The sequence below is a fragment of the Sceloporus occidentalis genome, unplaced genomic scaffold, assembly GCF_023333645.1.
Source record: "Sceloporus occidentalis isolate IW3139 unplaced genomic scaffold, rSceOcc1.0.p SCAF_26, whole genome shotgun sequence".
Taxonomy (NCBI): domain Eukaryota; kingdom Metazoa; phylum Chordata; class Lepidosauria; order Squamata; family Phrynosomatidae; genus Sceloporus; species Sceloporus occidentalis.
In genome coordinates this window covers 5,365,995-5,386,783 of record NW_028317006.1, presented here as the reverse complement: position 1 = coordinate 5,386,783, position 20,789 = coordinate 5,365,995, and the positions used below count along the sequence as shown (strand labels likewise).

At 38.4% G+C, this 20,789-nt stretch overlaps 1 protein-coding gene across 1 annotated transcript; it reads right to left on the bottom strand.

Moving 5' to 3' along the window:
• Positions 1 to 816: 816 nt before the first annotated feature.
• Positions 817 to 19,772, bottom strand: LOC149300031 (arrestin domain-containing protein 4-like). The gene is made up of 8 exons (XM_089485511.1): positions 19,520 to 19,772; positions 12,703 to 12,772; positions 5,734 to 5,881; positions 3,964 to 4,066; positions 3,299 to 3,555; positions 1,947 to 2,109; positions 1,510 to 1,664; positions 817 to 876 (listed from the first exon to the last, which is right to left on the bottom strand). Exons 1-8 carry the CDS (start codon positions 19,770 to 19,772, stop codon positions 817 to 819), a joined length of 1,209 nt encoding a protein of 402 aa, XP_089341637.1.
• Positions 19,773 to 20,789: the final 1,017 nt, after the last annotated feature.

The window sequence follows — 20,789 nt, the reverse complement described above, 5'->3', positions numbered from 1 at the left end:
TGCAAAGTTTTGAGTATGGGGATATTACTTCTTAGAACAGCATGCATTCTAACAATATACATAAAATAACCGATTTAAAGATAAATGATAATATTCTTTGTTATTAAACATAACACTTAAACCAATGTATGAACAAAAATAAAGTGATAAACAGATTATGGCTCAGAGTATATTATATATATATATATATATATATATATATATATACATACATACACATATATACATATACATACAGAAGGCAGAATTTAAGCTTTCTTATTTGAAATAAATCAAATAATATAAGTTTTTGTTATGAAATATCATAAAGGACAGGAGGTACTGGTATTCAGTAGTACAATGCTGGGTTTTTTGCCCCCCCTGATCTGAGAAAGCGTTCACAAAAAATTCTTGCAGTAGCACAGTAAGAAAAAAAGCACTAAACAGTCCACAGAATTCCCTTTTGCTTGTTGTTCTGCACAAGTTGTGCGAGGTAAATAGCTTGCTACATAGTTGCTTTCTATATTTTTCCTTTTGCATTTTGACAAACTCCCTCTTTTCCCTTTCCATTTGGTCTTTGGATAGAACTATGTGGTGATATCCACTTAAATGTTCGCTTCAAGTTCATCTTAAGATATTTGGATATCTTCATCGTTTTAGGAAGAACAAAAGCATAATTATTTTGGGGTTTTTAGGATTGACGGCTGGTGATTTCCCGTATTTCTTCCTTTTTTAGGCACAGATAGCGTTAACAAGGCTTTAATGAACACAGAATCTGAGACACCTTATGAAATCTTGAAGTAGACTAATCTCCAGTGAGTCAAATGATGTTGGGTTTCAGCCGTCTATTGTAAACGAGACATGTCTTTCCGCCGTGGGACAGGGATGTGGATCTACCTATTTAAGAAAACGAATATACATTTGTAAATTGTTTACATTAACCTGTAACATACTTTAGGAAATTAGCAGCGATGTATCATTAGAAAATAAAAGAATCATAGGCCAAGACAGGTAAAGTATTAGGAAATGTAACATATTTCTTTAAACGGGAACTCTCAACATTCTGTATTACTACTATCAGATTCAAATATGTTTAGAAATATTGTGATCTCTATTTTAACTCCTGCTCTAGTTTCTGCATAATATATTTTTTTCAGGCAGTTGATTATTATCCATTTGTATGTCTTCTAGCTCTGTTACCTTGGCCCAATCTACTAGACAAACACCCTGACTCCTTATCATACGACCTGTTGTAAATAATAATGTGGTTCTCAGCAGGGCAAATTAAAGTCTATGCAAGAATGGATTTCATTGCCATAAAGCATTTGCTCAGTGTGGTGACTGTACAGGGCAAGTTACCGAAAATACCCCTTGACCGACAACAATGGCAGATGAGAGATAAAACCAGGTTATTGTCAATGCTAAGCTATATTACTCTATATGATTCTGAAATATAATATAATATTTTTTCCATGGGACTTTCCCTTTTGGTAGGGTAGGTAATAGCGAAACACTGAAAATACATTTTACCTCGGAATAAAAAGGTGGCGGCTGGAAGCGGAACTCCTGCATTACAGCAAATGGAGGACATTGAATCTGCTCTTCTACGTCACTGTACACTGTAGTAAGTGGGACATCCCTGGAGAGATCATCCTCAGACACTACATCTGCATAGTTTGGTGGAGCTGGAAAGGAACACATAAATAAATAAATAAAATCAATGGGACATTTAATTTATTCATTAAACTTTTTTTTTTTTTTTTTTAACATGAACACTCTGGAACTTAAGGGGTTAAACTACATTTTCTTTTAAAGCAGGATGGGACAAGTAAATAAAATTGCAGAACAATAATATTGATAACAAGAGTAGCAATGATCATTGTATCAATAATCGTAATACTAACTAAAATAAATTGGACAATAGTTAAAGGCATATAGACAGCACAGTTTAGTCTAAAGGTCCCTACCTTCTGGTTGCTCAGGCAAGGTCATGGCAAGCCAGCTCATATCCACCGGAAACTGACTGACAACACTGGCGTTCCTATAGGTAAAGCCATTGTAAGGAATTGTACCTATAACTAAAGGCAGCTCTACCTTTAGTTTCTTAGCACCGGGAATATGAATATACACCTATAAGAAAAAAAGCAAATTGATTAATGGATGTATCACCTTAAACTACCAGTAATGTATGCTTTTTAGGAATTAGCAAAGCAAATGTTTTCTCCACAGCCTAGGTCTGCAAAGGACCATATACTTATAATATAGTATAACTTAGTATGTATGTATGTATATATATATATATATATACTAATAATATAGTATACTTAAAAATAGTAAAAACTAGTGGATAATTGCCTTCATTTTAGTAAACTGGGGTTTACTGTGTAAATCTGTATTTACCAGGGCATTTTTATGGCATTGTCCCTTAATGCTGTAACGTTAAGTCATTCTAATATTGAATGACAGTAACTGTACTACATGGATGTCATATATGACAGTTTCTTGGATGAATGAATCCAACATCGGAAACCATCTATCATATGCATAAATACTATCTGCCTTAACTAAAAAGCACAGCTAAGGCATCTCATGCATATTTCTCATGATCCTCTGGAAACATTACATCGGGCAGCTATTGACAGCCCAATAGAAAGCTGTAAATCACTTCCCGGAATCTACCTGCGATGCTGTAACAGAGTGCAAATAAACTACTTGTGCTAGACACTGCGTAGAGTAATTAGTCTCTAGCTATTATCACCTTGTGGTGAAGTCAGCTCTACAACAGACAAGAAAATAAAAGAGAGGATATTTTTATTAATACTTAGTGAAAGGTGTAAAACTGGCATAGCACCTGCCATGTTCTTAAGCGGATTTAGCACAACATAAAAGCAGTGTCAATCTACAGGGTGGCTATTTGGTGAACTCATAGTCATCATTTATTTTTAAAACACAAGCCAAATAAAGCTCTCTACCTTCAATAAAAGACAAAAAAAGAAACTGATTATTAAAAAAAAAAATAAAAAAAAATGTGCTGTGTAATTCAGAAAGAGTGTGTTGGTGTTCTCTCGTTGCAATTCCCATCCTTGTTAGTACAGGATTCATATGCCTTCTTTGAGTAGTTGGCATTCTGGCTACAGTTGCTAGTAGTAGTCTCATGCTAATCCTGCCAAATTACTCGATTAAATTATGCGGTATTTTTGCCAAATGGAATGTTGACACATCCTGACGAATTTTACAACAATATTACAAAGGGCAAAGTGCTAGATATGATTGTAACCAGCTCCCTGTTACCAATATTAGGAAGGGAACGTGCACTCACTTCTAGAGAATATTCCACTCGGATGATGTTGCAGTCTAGGATAGAAGGAGAAACAGGAGGTACTTTTAGTGTTTTCCCGTTCCACAGCTCTGTTCTTCCAGATGCAATGTGGTTCCCTCGGACGCTGGAAAGCATCTGCCTGAACATTTTTGTCTTTCCATTGATGAAGAATTTCTGAGTTTGGTATATGGCAGCTTTGGGAACCACTAGGCGAGAAGAGCCATTCTCAATATCTGCATAAATTGAAATCGCTTCTCCTACAAAACAGAAGATGAACATGCAATTCAATCAGAATAGAACAGTAATAGTCGCAATAGTTGCATTGTTAGCACTGTCAAAAACAGCAACAGAAAAAAATGTATGTTTAAGTGTGAAGCATCTTACGTCCCCAAGGTCAGTCACAGCAATTTTTCACATACAGACCATCACGGGTAAAGTGTGACTTGGAAAGATAGCCAATGAGTTCACACTATCCACATTCTCCATTGGTAAAACTTCAGCGAGAGCATTCGCTCCTCAAGCCCCATGATGACCACAATCCTGACATTTGTCAAGCTCCAAAAGAGTGGGTAAAACAATGGTACAATTGCTATAAAAAAACCCACGTTTTTTGTTCAAGGATAATTTATTTTTAAGAACCAGGAAGATAAGAGAGAGAAACATACCGTTGCTGTATCCCTTTCTTCCAATTTTAGCAGTTAAAGAGATTGGACCCGACGTAAAGACCCAACAACCAACTGTTTCTTCCTTGGATCTTAGTACCGCAGTCTAGAAATACATACAAAACAAACAAAAAAAACAACAACACATAAAGACATTAGACTTTTAGTAAAACTGATAACATTTTGCCAAGCTATGAAGATATAAAAATACTAAGAGCAAAGTGTTACAATGTTATCAAAAACAACAATTAACAGTAGTTAAGTATGTTTAGTTATCTTACGATATGGGCTCTATCTGTGCTCAAAAACAGAGTGCGTTGCTATGTGTTCAAACCATAACACAGTTCTCGTGATCAAATCAGGTTTTTGTTTAAATACTGAAGCCTATGAACAAGCCATCAAAAGATAATATTTCGAATTTTGAACAGAGGCATAAATATATTGTCTGACTTGCCCGTGCGATGTTTTTTCTCTTTGTTATAACACATACAAATTAATATTATTTTATTTATTATTAACTTGACACACGCGGTCTTATAAAGGGATACATTCGCTCCCACCCCCTTAGTTACTTTATGAGCAAGAGATGTGTTCATCTTAGAAGCCACTTTTAGACCTATGTCTAGTTCCTAGGCAAGAGATAACCAACAAGTAGCTTTCCACCTGCTGTGAAACTGCAACTCCCATAATGCTAAGCTATCCATTCGGTCTTTATTTTCCCGGATCTTGGGAAAGCAGGTCTAAGACGGCTGCAGCGCTGCCTCAAGTTTATGCAACGATGGAAATTATATAAATAGTATTTTTTTGCGATCATCTACTTTTCTGAAAATGAACACGGTAATTTAAACATCACATTACGTGCACTTGATTGACAGTGTTGTCACCAACAATATTTGCTGTTATTATCCCAAATACACTTTACTGTTTTTCATTGGAAAATATTATGCCCACAATATGACGTGGGCACGCTGATGGGGTTAATACAGCGTGAAGCATTTAGAAGGCTTTTGCGTTCCATCTGAAACTCCCAGATTTTGCGAAGTTACAGAATTCAGTTGTGCTCCCTCCCCATAAAACAAAATCTAAGTCAAATTGGTGTTGTTAAAATCAGCTTCAATTGCCAGAGCATTCTCTATGATGATATCATTCATATTTAAATACCGGGCCATTAGTCTCCTGTATAGCTGTCATAAAAGTGCAAGGTATAATTGTATATTATTTTGATAAAATGGGCTCAGATAAAAGAATAAAGCTCATTAGCTCCCCATCTCGCTGCTTTGTTGTTACTTATGCTCTGATCCTCCCTGCCATACTATGTATTTGCGGTGATTATTGGAGTTCAATGCTTTAATGTGATCAAATCTGCCATTAGGGCATGATAGCTGAAAGGATTTTTAGCAGCAGCTGCATACACTTACTTAGTGTTAGAAAATGGCATGAAAAATGGAAGGATACGTGACATATAATGGTCTGCTTTAGATAGCAGACCTGCGATGATTAATAATAAGCCTCACATAATTACGTCTTCTGCAGCTGTCATTATTCACGTTTAGGACAGCAAGCCTTACAAATGCAGTCTTCGCTATAAATGGTGCTGCGTGATGTACATCTAATAGAACAAATCGGAACACCTGCATATATTAGACTGCGAATATACGAAATACAGGCTCATACAAGTACTTGTTATTTGGAGTTAAATAGAAATGAAATCAAGACATCAGGTTTTATTTATAAAAAAAAAAAAAAAGTTTCAGGTAGTGGATTATTCCTTACGAGTAAAGCTGGCGAGTTGACATCAATATGATTGATAATGCGGAGCTCTCTGTGAACGCTTTGAGGAGGCATGGACGCCCTTTCCAAAACCACTGTCACCTGGTAATAAACTCTGCCATATTTCCCACTAAACGTAGAAACCAAATGCCTGAAAAGAACCAATGCAAACAAAACAATTATTAGAACAATACTCAGCAAAAAAGAACACTAAATATTCCGAACAAAATTCCTATATGGTTTCATTATATGTATTTAAAAAAAATAAATAAATATATATATATATTTAATTATATATACATACATCACACACTGCATAGATGGAAAAGACTCTCAAATAACAAACTTTCTTACATACTTTCTTATGTCCCCATCCACAAAATATACTATGGGGCTAGTCCCATAAGGGGGAGCCCTCCTTGAAGTTTTCCAAAAGGAATGCATATACATTTTGTCCCTATTTGTATGCATTATTGATTGCCCCAACTCATTTAAGTGTATGCAAGTATTAACCCCTTAAGGAGAATGGGCAGTCCCTAAAGCCATTGAAAACAATGCATTTTGAGCCCGTACATGTACGGGCTTTGTCATTAAGGGGTTAAAAGAGAAATATATGTTAGATGAAAAATGCCATGATCTGCTTTTTTTCAGAAAATCAACATGCTTTATTGTGCTGTGATATTAATCTGATGCTCCTCTGCATATAGAATGACAGAATACTTCTTGACATTATTTGATATAGGGGTTCACTTTTATTTTTATCTTAATGAAACCAATATTTATGTAGGGAGTTTATGTAACACTGGGTGGTATAAGTGAAGCTTCGAAATCAAATACATCATACAAGGCAGTGTATATAAGCACAGAATACATTTGTTTCGTGTACAGAGGGAACTAACGGCACCAGCGCGGAGCCTCAGAGTTCTAACCTTGGACCTTCGCTGCTCGACATGTGCGTTACTAATATTGCAAACACTCCGCAATGCATGTTTTACAGATGACACGGCACCTGGCAGAAGGGTTGACATAACAGAGTACAGAACTAGCGGGCCTTCCCTGACTGGGACTCTTACACGGACAAACGCTGAAAAACACAGTTGTTGACCAATTCGTAAGCAGTCAATGATTTATTTCACTGTTCCTGCAGTCAGAGATGGACAGTCTATGTCACTAGTCTGGTCCGACCTCTGAGAAGATGCTTGTCTCTCTGCAGGACACGGATAGAAATATCAGACACCAGATCTGCTCTTGGATAAAGCAGTCAGTGTATCCCTGAATTGAATGAAACACATTATATATATATATATATACATACACACACACACACACATATACACACACACATACACACACACACCTGTATCCCCTTATAGATACTGGATTCTATGTTAAGTGACCACCACCAGTCAGGAAAACCATTTCATATCCAGGTCATATCCAACACACATATCAATAATAACTCATAGATTCATAATAATACCTCCTTTTGTGCATATCTAGAACGGGGAAAGCGCACCCTACAAAATGAATACAAATATGGCACGCAATGTAAACGGTTTGGAAGGAATTGTGAAGTCTGTGATGTTCAGTCATAAGTAGCAAGTGTGACATATCTATGGACTTCATCATTTACAAGAAATTCATAAATGCATGAATTGCTGTGGCGAGCATAGGAGGGACGATAAAATGAAACTTAGTTATTTTGACTGGTATGTTTCCACAACACAAGGGGGAGGTCACTTATGGTTCCTATAGGTACACCTTCCCTCCACTTATACCACCTCTGAGCCGGCTTGGAAACTCGAGATGAACTGGAAAAGTTATAAAGTTAATGAGAGGAAATTGGCCAGTGTGCTTACTAGGGGCGAAGAACTAATTTTGAGTAAGTCCCCATCTTTCCTTGCCGGAGCCCTACGGACAGAAAAACCAGTAATTTACCATTCAGTGAGTAGTTAGGTTTTCTGTGATTTCTCCTTTTTATTTAATCTGTTTTGTGTAAATAATCTGTTTATCATCTTTTTTGTGTATGCACTGTGACTATTTTTTGTTCATAATAAATATTCCTTTATTAAGTTCTGCCTTTGTCTGGTAAAGACTCACGTTACCCGATTAGACCCGATTATTGGTAATTTAAAATCGCCTAATAATTGTGTTTAAATTATGTGGGTTTTTAGTCTGATTCGCTTGGGGGACCAAGGCACCCCATTTATAAATTGTCTTGGTGGTGGCAGTGTTATGATATTAGTTATATCATTATAGTTCATTGCGGGTGGTATTAAGGGTGGACATTTTTTTTTTTTAATCACTATTTCCGGTATAGGGCAGACAGTGAATTTTAACCCTTTTACCACCAGAACCAAGTCATGCGCACGCTTGGAATAGGGTGCGTTCGTGACAGAGGGCCCTGCTCTTATGAGCTTACAATCTAGGGGGGGGGGAGCAAAACAGTAGGAGAGGACTGTTAGGATGGGAAGGAGTTGATCGAGTCAGAATGTTCTGTAGAGGTTGTTGTCATTCAGATGGCTTGATTAGGATGCTGGTTGAGCGTAAGCAAGAAAAGTTGTAAACTTCTCCAAAAAGGTTATGATAAAAAGAGGCGTAAACCCTACCTTTTTAAAATGTACACTACCATTTATACGTTTGGTGTCCCTTATTATGATTTATGGTTCTATATAGCACCATCATATTCTGTAGCGCTGTAAGTAGTAGAATACAGTGGGCAGCAACAACTAATCGATAATGAAAATTGTTGCCAACGAATTTCATTATCGACTAGTTGAATCGATTTGATCAATTATAAGATAAGGGGTTTTCAGAGCAAATGCTCGGAAAAATACCCCTCGTTTTATAATCCGGTTCATTCAATGTCACTCACAGCAGTTACTACTTACAGTCCCTCCCTGCAGTCACACTGATGATTGGCCCCGCCCCTTTCCTTATAGCGTCCACACTGCTCAGCAACTCATCTAATAGTAAGTATAAAATTAATATTTGGGCTGCTGAAAGTTAGAGGAGGTGGGGGTTAATTTAGGGACAGTTATGGTTAATGGGGTCTTTAAGGTTAATTGAATGCTGAGGACAGAGGGTTAATTTAATGAACTTAATAAGGTTAACTTAAGGTGCAGTTAGAGGTAAAGGGGGACAAACTAAGGGGAATCTAAATCCTGGGGGCAGTGAAGATTAATCCTGTATGTATTTATAAAAGTATTGTGTCAGTGTGCTGTGAACGAGTCTGTGAATCTATGAAGGCACTATGGCATATCTGAAGGGTATAAGGCATATCTGGGGAGGACGGAGGGGCATATCTGGGGGTATAAGGCATATCTGGGTAGGGCTGCAACTAACGATTATTTTCATAATCGATCAGTTGGCTGATTATATTTTGTTAAAAACAAACAGCAGAATAAAAAAATAAAAAAAACTTTGCTAAAATGCAATTCTTGTTTTTATTTTCCAACCTGCCCCCCCCCAGTTATGCACATTTGAGCCCAGGCTTGCCGCACTGTCTCCCAGATATGCAACATACCACCAGATATGCCGCACTGCCTCCTAAGATATGCCTTATAGCCCCAGATATAAAATTATGAATAGGTGGTACTTAGTTCCTTCTGTTTTAGTAAAGATGTTTCCTAATAATCTCCCAAACTGTTGGCGTTGTGGTGCAGAGAGAGGGGACATGCTCCATATTTGGTGGAATTGCAATCCAATTCGAAAACTTTGGCAACAAGTTTCATATAGACTAGTAGATAATTTCGGACAACAATGGAAATCAACTCCTGAGAGAGCTCTACTTCATCTAAATTTGCCGAATAATGGAAAAAAAGATACACAATTCCTTCTCCAGTTACTAACGGCAATAAAAATAGTGATTGCTAGAAACTGGAGATCTGCAGCTCCAATCCCGTGGGCCAAAATAAAATCGCAGTTAGTATACCAATGTCACATGGAAAAAGGAATTTTAGCGCAAACACTCTGGAATTGGATTGGATTGGATAAACTTTTTGGTCGACGGTAAATTAGACCCAAGAATTGAAAGCAATCTAATTAGATAACTCCCTAAAAATCACACACACTAAATATTGTTAGGAAATCTAGTAAAGACGAATGGAATCATTGTAAGTCTTGTATGTCATTGTAATGTAAATTTTTATTGTTTTTAAATGCAGAAGTGACAAATGTTTATTCTTTTCTTTGTATAGTACAATTGACATTGTGCCAAGATGCTTATAACTAACTGCATTTGTGTTTAACCCCTTAAGGACCGGGCTCATTTTTCGTTTTGTACCCTGTGGGACCGAGGCTGTTTTGACACTTTTGTGGTGCTTGTGTTCAGCTGTAATTTTCTCCTCACCCATTTAGTGTACCCACATAAGTTATATATTGTTTTTTTCAGGACAAGATGGGCTTTCTTCAGATACCATTATTTTGATCGTATCATCTTATTTACTATAAAAAAATTAAAAAAACATGGTGAAAAATTGAAAAAAAAACACATTTTATGACTTTTATTTGAAAAATCTTTTACTCACCTAAAAAAGCAAGTAAAAAAACTAGCTAAATAGATTCTACTACTTGTCCTGAGTTTAGAAATACCCAATGTTTTTATGTTTTTTTGCTGTTTTTTGTAAGTTATAGGCCAATAAGTACAAGCAGCGTTTTATGATTTCCAAATCTTTTTTAACAAATCTGGTCAGTCTGCCTCCATCTCCTCTTTGGAATATCTTTGAAGCCGGTTAACTCAATTTAACCCATTCAAACCATATATTTTTGAAAACTAGACACCCCAGGGTATTCCAAATGCTGTTATTTTAACCCTTTCCATGCACCAATTATACAACTACACTTTGTCAAACTTTGTAATAGTAATTTTTTTTATTTTTTTTTCCACACAAATTGTACTTTAGTTATAGATATACAGGTGCTGGTATATGTCACTGTCAAACAACCCCCCAATATGTGTTCAGCAACATCTCCTGAGTACAGCGATACCCCACATGCATGGGTTTGTCAGATTGTTTGGCTGGTAAAAGGCTACTTTTGGGGCATGCGTAATTCAGGTGGTCATTTGGTCATTGTGCCTCCCTCTCCTCTTTGGAATATCTTTGAAGCCGGTTAACTCAATTTAACCCATTCAAACCATATATTTTTGAAAACTAGACACCCCAGGGTATTCCAAATGCTGTTATTTTAACCCTTTCCATGCACCAATTATAGAACTACACTTTGTCAAACTTTGTAATAGTAATTTTTTTTTTTTTTTTTTTCACACAAATTGTACTTTAGTTATAGATATACAGGTCCTGGTATATGCCACTGTCAAACAACACGCCAATGTGTGTTCAGGAACATCTCCTGAGTGCAGTGATACCCAACATGCATGGGTTTGTCGGGTTGTTTCAGATTTAAAATGCCACATTTGGGAAGTGCGCTTTTTTTCTCCATTTTGGTCAGTCTGTACCTATGCCCTATCTTTGAGCTAGGCCACTCCAATTTACCCCATCAGCCATTTTTTTTATATATTAGACACCCCTTGGGTATTTGAAGTGCTTTTATTTTAACTCTTTGTTGAGATTTTTGATAAATTTTAGCACTTGCTCAAAATAATAAACTTTATTTTTTAATTTTATTTTATTTTTGTAATACTTTTTTTATATATTTTTTTACACATTTTGCTGTTACTGGATGGTTCATCTAGTGACATCACTGCATAATTATTTTTAAATGTTAGCACATTTTTTTTTAATTTTTTTTTCCATTTTTTATTTTTTTTTAATATTTTACTAATCACATAGTGATTAGAAAGCTGGGCTCCATTGACTTGCATGGTTGAATGCAGTACCTGTATTCAACCAGCAAGTGGAGCCAGTTCTCTAGAGGGTCTGGAGACCCTCTAGCGAACTTTTTCGTCTTTATTGTTTTATTTCCCGGGCCGCCGCCATCTTGCTTGATGGCGAAGATCACCGGCAGCGGCGGCTGTGACCGCTCTCCGGAGCGGTCACAGCCCACCCAGAGGTAAGTGTTTGGTGTCGCTGGATGCCTCCTGATCGAGGCATTCCAGCGACACCATTTAAGTTTAGGAGGCGATCGTTGATCGCCTCCTAAACGCTTTTAAAACGGGCGTCCGCCGCCATACAATGTATGGCGGCTGATGACGCCCCGGGGAGGGGCCAGACATGGCCCCCGATGCCGATCTCGGCCTTGCTGAATGCCTCGACATCGAGGCATTACAGCAAGGCCGTTTAAGCGAAGAAAGTGATCCTTGATCACTTTCTAAGCTTATTTATTTTGACGGTTCAGGACCGTCAAAGGTCATTTAGTGACCTTCTTGTTATGACGGTCCTGAACCGGCAAAGGTCGCGAAGGGGTTAATAAAAGAAAAAAAAATCCGCTATTTCCAGCTACAATAGTTGCTTAAAACATTAACAATGCCTGGGACATTTGAACTTCAACGTATATTACAAAAGTATACCCCGACCTTTAGCAATCCCTTATCTTGTCCCAGATTCAGGATAGCTTTATGCACATTTAAATTCCCTCGCTGTACAAGCCTCTACCATTTCTACTGAGAGAATGTTCCATGTATCTTCCTTACATCACCTTTGATGAAAATACCGGATAAATGTGGAAATGATGAGTAAAATACGGCTCAATACCATCATGTGCAAAGCAATGAAATTTAGATCTTTCAATTACTCTGTGATATGTCAACCCTCTGCCACTCACAGGGTTTATTGTAAGCAAGATGTTGATCAATACTAGGATTAAAGATTTAAAGAAGGAAGAAACAAAAAAAAACCAAAACACTGTGATGTTAATATTTAAATATTAAATAACGTCAGTGGTAAAGGAAAACAGTTATTTTACACAACATTATTGTACCAAGCCACAATTTAGCACAGAATTGGGGAAAACAATATATGTATAGATCTAAGCCTCCAAAAAACAATGATCATAATACAAAAAACAACTTACCCAAGAGGTACTTGAAAATTAAATCGAATGTTGTGTTTTCCAGCTGAAAACGTGTTATTTTCATCTTCACCTAAAAGAAGTTAACGATCATTTAAGTGCATGTATCACGCTAAAGCAAACAACATCAAGAGCTGATAAAACACTCATGATGATACTTGTAGATGAAAACAAAACGTTTAGGAACCAGCCGAAAAGGTGATCTACTGTCTTACCTGGAAACTCAAACAATGTTTAAAAAACAACAACAAAAAAAAAAGGACTCTGAAGCAGTGCTCACTGAATTTAAGTTCTGAAAAAGTAATTAGAAGTATTAGTGATACTTGATCATAGAAGTATTGAGAAACATTATCCTTGAAAAACCAAGCTCAGATTCTAATGACCCAACCTCCACAGAGTGGCCTCCTTATTATAACCTTACATCCAGCGGCGTAGGCTTACTTTTTTTGTTGCAGCCGAGAGGTAGCACTTATTGACGCGGAGGAGACAGAGGGGCGCCAAGCTGTCGCCCAGGAATAAGTTTTCAGCAACCGCTCAACGTCCCTCTCTCCTCCACGAGGCCTATGATTTGGTTGCTGTGCCAGCATTTCATGCTGGGCGCCGGAATATGACGTCATATCCGTCTCTCAGCAGTGATGCAGCGCACGCCGTGGCAAAGGCAGGGTCAGAGGCAGCGGCCGAGGCCTCGCTCTTATCTGATTTGGATAAGGGGGTCTGGCCTCATTTTCGTGGCTTTGTACAAATAGCCTAATTTAGCAAAAGGTTTGCTTGCGACTGGCGCAGGGCCTACTGTAAATACGTGAGCAGGGCATTCTACCCTTACTCAAGGGCTTCTAATTGAACCTGGTTGGGACCAGTCTATGATGAGCAGGCAAACGTAACATGGATTGCCGTCCTTTACATTGACACAGCCTCCAAAGCATGGGGAGGAACACATACTTAATATAATGGAACAGCAATGTACAGTTACATTGATATGGTCTTCTGTGCAGTAACAATAAACCAAATCAAACCAAAGCTTTGCCTTTTCTCTGTTCAGTGTCTAAAGTATCACACTCTGCTCTTCCAATCGTCAATCACCACCTGTTGTCGTCCAGCTTTACTGTACCTTTTGCTCCACTCCTAAAACTTAGGTACACATTACAAGTCTTGATACTGTAGCGTAACCAGTAGTGACAAAAACCTGAGACAAACACACAACAGATCCGATACTAATCTATTCTCTCTTCTCTTCCTATATAACACATTAAAGTGTTATTGTACTAAAAATTAATCTACTAAAAAAAATCCAAAACTTACTGTTTTTGGGGCACAATCTTACTTTTCCTTAATAAACATGTGGCATGTTAAGCTTGTGTGCAAATCCTCCTTTACTTAATGTAATGGTTTGTCTTAGTCTGTCAAAGCTAGTTTTGCCATACCCTTTGATTATGTATTATAAGAAGTGCTGTGTAGATTACTGTCATATATAAATAAAAAGATAAATAAATAATACTATTAATGGCATTCTTTACAAAATTTTCTTCTCTTGGGCATCATTTTATGAGATTGACCCACTGATACACACACTGTGCCACTGATCACTCAACCACATTTAATCATATTAGACATTCTCAGCCACAAAGACACACATCAAATAAATCCACAATAATTTTCAGCCACTGACACTAAATTTCCTTGTGATCCACCTCACCTCTATTAGGTTCCTGGCTAAGTTTCCACTCCCACATAAACGCCGTACATTTCACAGACCAGACTGGCGGCGTGTTTGCGGTAGCTTGGGGGCCTGTTCGATTTCAACAGAACCCTGATCAGAATGGCCTTACTATCATCAATATAAATTGCTACTGTAAAGCATGCTGCTTTCTACCATATTCTTTTCATTCACAAATCCTCCAGCCTAATGTACATGTCACTTTTATTTCATGACCTTTTGGAAGGGCCTGACATCGTGGCATGTGCAACTTATCACCATAGATCTTAAGTTTCTCTGAAACAATAAGCTCTTTGGGGAAGCATGTTAAATATCACAAGTGATCCAACCTGCCTCTATGTCGCCTGCAGTGTTGCATCTATTTCTGAATGCAATCTGCGTCTTTGCTTTTCTCCCCAAAGTGTTTACTTACTAATATGGGAGTCATCCCGAAGTGGTTACAACTGACACACTTAATTACGCACTTTGAAGGAGTAATGCCAGCAAATGTCTCCTGGGCTGAGCTCGCCCTGCCTAACGCATATTTTATTTGGTGAGTTGACTTGCGAAGTCTCAAGGATTTAACGAAGAATCATACAGGCTTTTGCGTTTTATAACCCTCTAGTATCTTACAGTATTCTTTTTTGTTTTTCTATATTTCAAACTTTAGCCCTCCTACTTTAGTGAATAAATCCCTCTCTTTGTGCCTCTCTCCCATCAAAAAGAAAGCATTATTATTTTTTGTAGAACCAACAAAAGTGTTTGATAATTTAATGTTGTAAATCGCAATGACATTTTTACTTAAAAGGATCCCATTACTCACCTTAACACTCAGTGTGTAAACATTTTTTTTCTACGATAGAGGATTTTAATATATTGTGAAAGCAACCATATTAAAACACCGTTCACCAGCCCTATTAAATTACTGTTGATGAGTAGGGTGAAGAGTTCAGGACCAGCAAGTATTTATGTATGTCGCCGATAAAATGTAACAAGAGTTAAAGGGACAGTCCAGCTATCAGCTTAATCCATATTAATCCATATTATTGGTCCCTTTAAATGTTGTGTTGCCCTTTTCCAAATCCAAATGCACTTTTACCCATCCCCAACTAAGATGTGCACGTGATATGCTCACCTTCAGTCAGCTCCAGCACTGGCTCGCCGAACGCTGTGGGCAGGGGTCTGTTTAAACCCCTGTGTAAATGTGTGGAAAGTGCTGCTATTTAGACTTGTTTATGCAGACTAAAAACTATTTAGTCAACTTTTTTGTTTTGTTTTTGGTCCATTTCTTTTTCACAAATTCCTCTTCAGACAACCGCTTCCCTGTCCTCAACTCCTCACACTGTACTTTAATACGCATTCCTCTGTAGTGGGGGTAACAGGACATTATACGGTCCCTTTCATGGGCTGTTGGATAACAAAATGTAACAAGGAGTATATTGACTTTGTTGGACGACAGCCAAGAAAATCAGTGGCAAGTTCCAGGTAAGGTAAGGGAGGGTGAGAAAAAAATAAAATAATGGATAACAAATATTTGAAAGTCCCTTGCTCGTTTTTGTTTGTTTTGTAGAAGGGTCCTCCTCGTTTGTACAAAACTAAGTGCACAAGTCTACATACCACATCATACTTTATAACATGCGCTCAAAGCATATACATCACGCACAGACAGGGTTCCTTTCTTGACCGGCATACCTGAGCACTCATTCCCTGTTCAAAGCCAGCATCAATGTGTTTACAGCATGGTCATGGACAAAGTACTGCTAGGAAAGATTGTGGTAATTCTCCACTCACAACGAGCTTGTTTTATTCTGCGGGAGGGATCACAGTCAAGATTGCAATATTCTTACAATTATGCCTTTAATTTGAGGCCCTGTAGACTCAGCTAAGGAATTTACTAAAGCTGTACAGTAATAATTATACCAGCATTCAGACAACATTAATACCTTCTGTAGAAATTACTGATGCACTAAAATGGAAATTATCTTAATTTTAGCAATTGTCTTGGAATTGCACAGTGCTACCCATATGATAATATTTAATTGTATAATAGTTACTTTTTCCAACACTTAGGACCAAAAAATGGGCAGACTAGAGAGGCCAAAGTCTATGTTTCTGTGGTGGGGCACTAGACTAGACTAGAGTGACCAGATTACCTTTTAAGTAACAGGAATCAGTGAAGCCAAACTTATACTAACTTTGCTTTATCAGAATACACACTGCAACCACTATTTCCCTGCAGAATGCATGTGTATTTAACTAAGAAGCTAAAACTCTATATAAAGAAAACCTAAGAATTCAACTGACGAATCGCCCAATGAGAACTTGTCATTTAAAACTCACTACGAATATAACGTGTTTGTTGGAACACCTGTTAGTCTTTACCTTTTCCAGTACAAAACACGTAGACCACTCAGATCATTGGTGGAGAAATATATCGTTGAGTAGTCTTACACACCTAAGGTAGAGCTGGAGAGAGCTGTGCCAGCTGTAAATCAGCCACTTCATTTCCAATCTGCCAGTGTGACGGGTGTTCAATTACATGGTCCTCCTGTATTCCCCTGAAGGCCTCTTCTCATGGACACACCGTTAAGTGGCCCAATATTAGTTCCTGGTGTTCACACATTACTAATATGGCATAGAGTAGACACCTTAATTTAACTACCCAAATAGTGATCAGGCCCTATAGTCCCCTGGACACATCTAAAACTCATTTTCCATCCCAGCAGTAATAATAAATAAAATGCAGGACCCCAAAATGTGTGATATATATATATATATATATATATATATATATATATATATATATATATATATATATATATATATATATATATATACACACACCCACACACACACACATTAACCCCTTAAGGACAATGGCCGGTTCCTAAACCCATTCAAAACAATGCATTTTGAGCTCGTACATGTACAGGCTTTGTCATTAAGGGGTTAAGAGTATTACACACACACACATATATATATATATATATATATACCGTATTGGCTCGAATATAGTCTTTAAAGTGGGGGTGCGGCCTATATTCGGGGTCTAGCGCCCGACATGCAGTCCCAGGCGCCGGGCAGGCAGCGGGGTTAGCATACAGATCCCCCGCAGCGGTGCAGGGGACCCGTATCCTACTCTCTGATACGCTCAGACAGCCTCCCCTGCCAGCCCTTTGCACGGGGCCGGCGGGGGACATCTACACAATACGTGTATACAACTTCCGGTGCCGGCACATCCGCTGAGTGCCGGCACCGTAAGTTGTATATGGGTATTGCGTAGATGTCCCCTGCCGGCCCCGCAAGACACCCGGGAGTCTGCTCTGGTAAGTCAGGGGGGGCAGAGTGGCAGCATATCTCGGGGGGGGGAGGAGGACAGTGGCAGCATATCTTGGGGGGGTAGGACAGTGGCAGCATATCTCGGGGGGGGGGGGAGACAGAGTGGCAGCATGTTTTTTTGGTGCTTTTTTAAAGAAAAAAACTTTTTCTTTAAATAAAGCACCAAACTTTTAGGGTGCGGCCAATATTCGAGCCAATACGGTATATATATATATATATATATATGTATGTATGTATGTATGTATGTATGTATGTATGTATCACACACACACATTAAGGACATTATAGAGATCTTACTAAAAGGAGCAGACATATTAAATTTCCTCCTATGTGTGCATATAACACAACAGGTTACATACATTAACAGGACTGCACTTACCATTAACATGTACCAATTACTTATCTTACTGAGAGGAAAAACAAATTTGGTAAATATGATGCCTTTATTGACCAACCGACGTATAATGGATTGCAAGCTTTCAAGACTATATAACTTGAAAGATTGCAACCCATTATATACTAGTTTCCCAATAAAAGTATCTTTACCAAATTTGTTTTTTCTCTTTCTATGGCTAACACGGTACAACCCTATACCTATAACCATATAATGAGACGGGGCACATAAGCGGAACAGCCTCCCAGCAAAATACTGCGAGGGAATTGGAAACATAGCTAATATGACTCTTACACAATACAATATTAAGTACTAATTAAAGTTTCAGCCTTTTCATCATGAAAAATGGACATCATGCACATATTCATACTCCTATAAAGTGATTTGTGCTTTAGTTTCTCTTTACAAATAATGATCCGTACAGATTTTGTTCAGATCCACGCGTACAGGCGATTCTGAAATAACACCTCAGAGATCACGTATACCTTTAGGTACACAAGAAACAGACACGATGAGGTGAAATAAGGCAAGCGAAATAACCCCAAAGTCTGGGCCAGCTTACTTTTACTTAGATACTATTTCCAAACACCATCCACCGGTATTATTTTTGCCTCTGTGTGTGTACACAAGTATGGAGATAAACAAATAGAGACACAATTATAATATTTACATTCAATAAGAATAGGATGGCATGAAGTTTCTACGCAACCGAGAGGACTAAGAAACAATAACACTTTGAAAACTTTTTTCTTTTACTCTGCCTCCAAAACTACTTTTTAAAAAGGGGCCGCTGTCTCACTTAAGCTCTTTATGGAGATTATATATATATATATATATATATATATATATATATATGTATTTATATATCTATTAGCAGTTCTTCTAGTTGTCATGTGCTGAGAGGGAGGGGGAGAGACGAGGTCTCCTGTCATGGAGCTGCTTCACAGAGCTACTCCTCTTGTGCCGGGAGGGAGAGGGGTCTCCTTTGGTCTGCTCCTTCACTTTCTTCTCCTGCTAGGTGGGAGGGGAAGGAGGAGAGGTTCATTTTCTCAGAGCTGCTCATCAGCTCAACTTGTTTTATGTGCTGGGAGGGAAGTGTGTGTGTGTGTGTGTGTAACTTTGCCCTCTATTAACCCTTTCACCCCCTGCATGACACTACAGTTGTTGACAGCCTTACCTACAAACTGTACTCTGCTCCTACACTCAGCGTTGGTTCTTTCTTTGGACCCTATCCCACTGGGGGTGTCTTCTGGGTCTAGGCACCTGTTCAGACCCACTGGGAGTTTTACCCCTACCATATATATATATATATATATATATATATATATATATATATATATATACACACACACAAGTAATAACTGCGTAACTCTTCTACTTCACAGTTACCTCACCTGGCGTTTCTGTCAGTAACGTGACTTCCTCGTTCAGATACTCATCAAACTGTCCTGAAGATGGTCCTTCATGAGGCGCTTCAACTTGTCCAGGCGTAAAGTTGACATAGACTCCCCCATGAGCTTGAAGGCGTAAACGTTGCACCTGAATGGTTTCCAGAAGTTCTAGTAGCACCTGTCCTGTAACCGCCTCACCCGCAGCGTACCCATTTTTACTCTCGTTCTCGAAAACAATGCCCATGACTACAGCCATCTTGGCACAGTGGGCATGAAGAACGGAATGAAATAACTAAAACGGAGAAGGAGTCCTAGTTGGACCAAGGCACATGTGCAATGTGGAGTTCCAAGACAACAATGTATTAGTAACGTGCCAAAAAGGCACAGCTTTACTCACCTGTGCACTACCACTAGCCAAGGGGGTCAGAAAAATCTCACAGGGTCATGCCAGATTTTTGGCCAAACTCACATTAGAAAAAATCAGGACAAATCAGTTCTAAAGTGTAATTAAGATGACGTTTGGCAACTGCAAATGATTCAATGCTGTCTGTCTGTCATAAAAACTATGCAAAAGGAAAGCATCCGAGAGTTCGTGATCACCCTAAATCAGCCAATCAAATTACTAGGTGACTGACTGCATAAGCACACGGTCCAATAAAAAAGCTTCTGGGAGCATGTGGACAGGTAATGAACAGACTGTTCAAAACAAGAAAGCCCAGGGCGCTTCCTAGTATGCTGAGGCAGCAGGGCTGCTTTTGCTGAAGATCTTCAAATTGGCCCCCTTTGGGGACCAAATCCGTGTGCCTGCTTCTGGTTTCTTTCTGCCCCTCATAAACATAATGAACACAGAGAAGACAGCTGGAAAACACAGACACGTCCCTGCTTCAACATCTCCACCCACTTTCCCACTCTTAGCCAATAGTAGGTCTGCGTTACAACTACCAATCGTGCTGCTGCATAAAACAAGCATAAACACTCTGGAAGATGAGACTCGCGTGATGGTTGGCTGGCAGCAAGCAGCGTAAGTTTATGTCTGTGTTGTACCAGTAATTGATGCTTGCCAGTACCGGTGACAGAAGTAAGAGTTTATACGCCTGTTTAACCCATTTGTGTTATCGCTCCTACATCTGGTATTACCGTATTTGCTCGATTATAAGACGACCCTGATTATAAGACGACCCCCCAAAATCTGAATATTAACTTAGGAAAAAAAGAAAAAGCCTGAATATAAGACGACCCTAAAGGAAAAAAGTTTTACCAGTAAATGTTAATT

What these genes read in the sequence shown, in the direction of transcription:
- LOC149300031 (XM_089485511.1), bottom strand. Translation starts at nt 19,772, where the DNA reads ATGGCTGTAGTCATGGGCATTGTTTTCGAGAACGAGAGTAAAAATGGG. An exon ending in GAGTGGAATATTCTCTAGAA is followed by an intron (nt 2,110 to 3,298) that starts GTGAGTGCACGT and finishes TTTTTCTTATAG; the next exon opens with GTGTATATTCATATTCCCGG. An exon ending in CTTGCCTGAGCAACCAGAAG is followed by an intron (nt 1,665 to 1,946) that starts GTAGGGACCTTT and finishes GTTCCTTTCCAG; the next exon opens with CTCCACCAAACTATGCAGAT.